This window comes from Acyrthosiphon pisum, chromosome A1, assembly GCF_005508785.2.
Source record: "Acyrthosiphon pisum isolate AL4f chromosome A1, pea_aphid_22Mar2018_4r6ur, whole genome shotgun sequence".
In the NCBI taxonomy this organism is placed as follows: Eukaryota; Metazoa; Arthropoda; class Insecta; order Hemiptera; family Aphididae; genus Acyrthosiphon; species Acyrthosiphon pisum.
Window position 1 is genome coordinate 109,946,160 of NC_042494.1, and position 6,000 is coordinate 109,952,159.

A 6,000-nucleotide genomic window follows, 5' to 3' on the forward strand; every position below is an offset into this window, starting at 1 on the left:
GCGAGCACACACACACATATACGTGGCAATATAATAATACCTAATAAGTAATAATAATAATTAGAGTTCAGGCTTTCTCATATTTTCATGTAATTTATTGGTGGTTGAAGAATATTCATGGTGAGATATTATAAAAGTATTTCTTTTGGGAAATGGTGATGTAACGTGGTCGGGGGAACGACCAGTTAAATATAAGATATCCAGGGAGAATCGTATGAATCCTATAGATATAAATACCGTAGCCAGGGACAGATATATGTAGATATCAGGATCTTAAATATATTTAAATTACTAGGATTCTATTTCAGTTATAATTATGTTTTATTGTCTATTAAACACTTACAAATACTAATACTCACAAATATATCAAATATGGTTCTATTATACTAAGTGCTGTATCGTAGTCCTACGGAGTCCAGTGATCGTATCGTGTGGTGAGGTAAAAGGTGCACCGTGAACTGACTTACTAATACATTGTGTGTGTTGGCCATAGGCCTTAAAATTATATGTGTGCTCTAATATTATGTATAGGTCAGCAGTTAGTCGTACATACGGTATAGTTCGTATTATATATATATGTCATGTAACATATTTATATTTATAATTGTTACAGTGAAATTAAATACAAAGTTTGACTTTGTAGCGTATTTTACAAAAATTTTATATTTGACAAATGTATTAATACATTAATACCTAATTTTAACAATATAGTGATTTAGCCAGTACCTACTATATAATATATATTAGCGAAACCTATAGTTTTAGACTAAGTAGTTACTTTTTTGTAATTTTAAGTTGCATATTCAAGCATATTTCGAACATAATATTATTGTTAGTACCATAAATTTCGAACTCTAATAATCATGTATTTATTTTATTTGTTTGTTTATACACAGGCGAACTCAGCACCAAAGAGCCGTTGGATCGGGAATCCCGGGTTTGGCACGAGGTGATTGTCGAGGCCAGGGACCAGGACGGCGGGGTCAGGGGTCGCAGCAAGCGCGTAAAGGTCAAGGTGGCCGTGACAGATGTCAACGACAATGCACCCGTCATCGTGGACCCGCAACAGGACGTGGTGGCGGTCCGCGAACAGCAACCTCCCGGCGTCGAGGTGGTCACCGTAAAGGCGACCGACCCTGACCAGGGCAACAACGCTACGCTCACGTATTCCATACTCAAAGGTACGTGTGTCTGACGTGATTAAAGATCAATTATAATAAGAAATTGAAACACTACCATGATGTTATATATGTATTTCGTATTATAATTTATTAATTGCGTTTCCAAAAAATTAAATGGAAACATTGACTGAATATTGCAGGAACACGCATGCATCACAATCTAGTATAAATATAATTTAGGTATTAATTATTATATTGGTATGTGGTTATGGTAACTCAGCTTAACCATTTGTATGTGCCACAGATTTTTTTCACCCATTTTCATTTTCAACCTTCGTAAGAATACATAACATATTATTATTAAATACAGAATTCACTATAGGTACATCATTTTAATTTTTCGATTGACCCATTGTTATGTGAGCAGTCGGTAATATTATAATTTATATCTCATTATCTCATATGATATGTCATTGTTCCGATTCTGAGGGATTTGATTTAAACCACGCCCGACTTGCTGCACCAGCAAATCGAAATAATATTATTACTTATTATGATATATATTTATATATATATATATATAGGTACAATATTATATTATAATGTACAACCAAACATTAATGTACTGTTCGTCTTTTTCGCAGGCCGTGATTCCGATGGCAACGGCGAGTTTTTCATTGACCGCATCACGGGCGTGATCAGAACCAAAGTGTCGCTGGACCACGAGGAAAAATCCATGTACAGACTTTCGGTGGCGGCCACAGACAACGGACATCCACCCAAACAGACGATTCGCATGCTCAGAGTGGAGGTGCTCGATTTGAACGACAACCGACCCACGTTCACCAGTTCCAGTCTCGTGTTTCAGGTACGGAATCGTTCTCTCCCATTCCATTACAATAAAATAAAATATAATATGTTATGTGTACTGTTGGTATCGTTATAAGTCCAGATCGCCCATACTCGATGTTAATGTGCATTATATACGGTGGCCAAATTCGAATTCGCCCCATGGCTGATTCCCCTGCACGCACGCGCGGCCCGACGGTGCTCTGCTGCATCTAAATAAATAAAACGCAGTTTCTACCGCACACAATGCCACCGAGTTTTCGATAATCATTTATATAAATCGGAAAACACGATATCATCCGTATATATATTTATATATATATATATAACCAGTTCCTATCGTCGTCGCGCGCGCGTGTGTGTGTGTGTGTGTGTATATATATATATAATTTTTGTCGCCCAATTTTTTCGCTAGGCAATAAATTTGAATGTTTTTCGTACGTATACACACGCATTGATATTGTAGAGTGTCCCGCCCCTAGCGTGCATTTCTGCAATCCGGAATAAATTGGATTAGATTGGAGCACATAAATCAATGGAGAAAGGAGGTCCCCAAATGCTAATTTGTATATTATGTGTGTGCATGGCGTATATGTATAGACGGGCGTTGTATATTATACGAGACTATCGGCTGCATTTCGAAAATACTCAAAAATCTAGATAAAGTCATTACCTGTTGGCCTGTTCATTTTCACGTGGTTATTGTTTATAATGACAAAAAAATAATAATAATGAATAAACAAATCAAATGAGAAAAAATAAATAAATAATAAAACTGGCATTCACCGCCGCCGCGTTGTTGCAATGCGCTTGAAAAATCGAAACTGGTTTTCAGTGTTGTCATCGTGTGTGTGTGTGTGTGTGCGTGTGTGTGTGTGTGTCGGTGCAGCAGCAGCCGAGAAATACGATTGCGACCGAAATAAAGAATATAAATAAAATATAAGAGATAAAAACAATTCGCCTATATTATTCAATTGAAACCGGGTTTCAGACGACTACGACAACGACGACGGTGTGTATGTATGTATACATTTTGCGCCGCGTTTGTTCACTGTGACTTCTCTTTACTTATATTTATTGTTCGACTTTTTTTCTTATCCTTTTTTTTTCATTTATTTATTCCATTCTATCTCTCCGTACGCATACACACATACACAAATGATGAGATCCAGTGCTCACGATAAGGCATTGTTACGCGAGCGAAAAAAAAAATCACTTGCATAAAAAACAAAACAAAACAATAACGAAATCGAACTTCTTGTGTTTTACATATCATTATTATTATTATTATTATTGCACCGACCGGCCGACCGACCGATTCCTGTCGTCGTCGTTGTCGTCGTGGTCTGTCTTTTCGGCCCTAATGAACGTCTCTTTGTGTGTTCCGGTGATTTCCTGAACGCGCTTCGCCCGACGACGTGTACTTTTCGTGAACAACTTTTTTTCTTCCCCTCCTTACCTTTCCGACGATCCGAATCAGATACTGAATTAGTCACGAACTAACAAGATTTGCATTTATAGTTTTAAATACCACGCGGACCGTGAAGATTTATACGTTTTCGATTTGGATCGTTTTAATTAAGAGGCGCGCGTTGTTCGAGTTTTACGAAATGAGATTCTACGTGGATGCGGGGAGGGGAAAAGAATAAAAACGGACAACCGATTTTCTCTCGCGCACGCCGCTGCAAGACCACTTGATAACCGGCCGGAGCTGATCCGTCCGGTGATTGTTCCCAAACAAAATTTACTCCAGACCGACACGAATACTAATATGGAATTCCTCGACCGAAACTCACCTTTTTCGTATATACGCCGCGCAGTTATTACAACGGTAAACGTCGAAAACAACCCATAATATGTATAAGGTCGAATTTCCGTAAAAACCGTCTAGCTTCAGTCACACGCGTGTCTATTCTCGTGAATAACGTTCGACGTTTATTAGAACCAAAGTAATATTATTCAACAGTAAATACTTACAATTTGCTGATCGCGATTCCATATCCGCGTACTCTCGTTAGTAGGCAAATAATAAAACTTTGTCATGCGACGGACTGTCGACCAAACCGTTGAAGGTAGTGATTCCGATTTTTACTGCGGGTCACTGCATATAGTGGTGCAGTGAAATGTTTTAAATCGAGTTTTATAATGAACATATTGACAAATTCAACTATGCTCCTATGATAAAAATTATTAATTATCAAATAAAGGACGAGTCTAATATGTCTGGCTCTTTCAGTGGACGTATAATATAGGTATACTCGTTATGAAATACATTGTCTGTGGAATTATATACTCGTCCTAATCAATAAAACAATATTAATACGTCTCAAGTCAAATATCTTATTTCTATCTAATATAAGTTAAATATTCATAGTCAAAATTGATTTTTTTTTTTTAATTTTTAAGTACGACACATGCCTTTTTTGTATGATTTCAAAAGTGTAGTTCACCCGATGGCGTAAGTGGCCGTGGGTCAATCAATGAAAAAAAAAGAAAAGTAAAGTGAGTCTCGTGAGTGTATAAAAATTAGAAAACAAAATATCAAGTTTCTGCAGTACCCATGTGGCAAATCATTATTGAAGATAATAATAGGGGTGTAAGGGCCAGGACTCCGCACGGTTCTATTTGGCAAAACAAGATAGTGATTGTACCTATAGATACCTATCTCAGGTTTCATTTCTATGCAATGCCATTTGAAACTATAATATAGACATCGGTGCCACTGCGGCGTATGTGACATTAAATCTCAGCAATTTAATACTTATATTATTTTACCAAATTAACAAATTGCTCGTTGTTTTTGGTCACAGGTGAAGGAAGACGCGGTGGTTGGCAGCATAGCGGGACGCATAGCGTGTTCGGAGGGTGCGGGCGCTGCGTCTGCGGGCCGGGGCCAGGTGAAGTACACGCTCCGGCACTCGGACGTCAGCCAGCAAGTGTTTGACCTTGACCGTAGCACGGGAGCGCTGATCGTGGCTGGCCGGGTGGACCGGGAGACGAAGGCGGCGTACGAGATGGAAGTGCATGCGCTGGACACTGGCGCCAGCACTAACCCGCAGAGCAGCTCAGTGTCGGTGCGCGTGGAGGTATTGGACGTGAACGACAACGCGCCGCGATGGCCAGACGACCCAGTCGTGGTGACGGTGTCCGAAGACGCAGCTGTTGGCTCAGTGGTGTACAACTTCACGGCTTCAGACGCAGATGCGGACGCCAATGCCGAGTTGCGGTACACGGTCGTGCAGCGCCATCCTAGGCAGAATCGCGGGCACGAGGCAGCATTCTCACTTGACCCGCTGACCGGCATGTTGACGGTGGTCGAACCGCTTGACTACGAGACGACTCGCGAGTACGTGATAATAGTCCGGGCCACTGACCAGGCGGTCAACGTCACTGAGCGGCTGTACGCGGATGTGACGGCCAGGGTAGTGGTGCAGGACGTCAACGACAACGGGCCGAGGATCGTGTCGCCAACATTCCGGCGGATGTACGCCGATGGGTCAGCCCGGCCGGGTGATTGGCTGTGCGACGTGGTAGCCGTCGACTTGGACGCCGGCGACAACGGCCGCACAGTATACACGATCACCGGCGGCAACGAACAGGGAACGTTTAGCATCGGATATGACACTGGTGCACTGATTTTGGCCCGGGTACCGGACACCGGCAGGAAGCACTCGCTCAACGTGACGGTCGCGGACAGGGGCACGCCAGCCAGGTACGCGTACACCACGCTCGAAGTGGCGTTTACCACGAGCGCCGAACAATCGGTACAATTCGCCCAGAAGCTATACACCGCCAACGTCTCCGAGGACGCGCTCGTTGGCAGTTTCGTCGCCAAAGTCACAGCTAACTCAAACTCCAACCGTAAGTCATAGTATAACTATAATTATTATTTGTTCAGTTTTTTACGATTTTAGATGGGTACGATTTAACATTGGAAACGCACTAGTCTTTAGGTCTGTGGGGGGGGGGGGGCATGATAAAAATAATATTATTGATATTCATAATATTTAGACGATATCACACCAGAAAT

General features: G+C 41.3%; 1 protein-coding gene across 1 annotated transcript in view; it reads left to right on the forward strand.

Annotated features, from left to right (window-relative positions):
• The window catches only part of LOC100167672 (protein dachsous), a 131,863-nt gene that overhangs the window by 118,478 nt on the left and 7,385 nt on the right, over positions 1–6,000 (forward strand). The window contains exons 9-11 of the mRNA XM_003241627.4: positions 897–1,181; positions 1,766–1,989; positions 4,781–5,831. Of these exons, the coding sequence (XP_003241675.1) occupies positions 897–1,181; positions 1,766–1,989; positions 4,781–5,831 (1,560 nt within the window). The remainder of the gene's footprint in view (positions 1–896; positions 1,182–1,765; positions 1,990–4,780; positions 5,832–6,000) is intronic.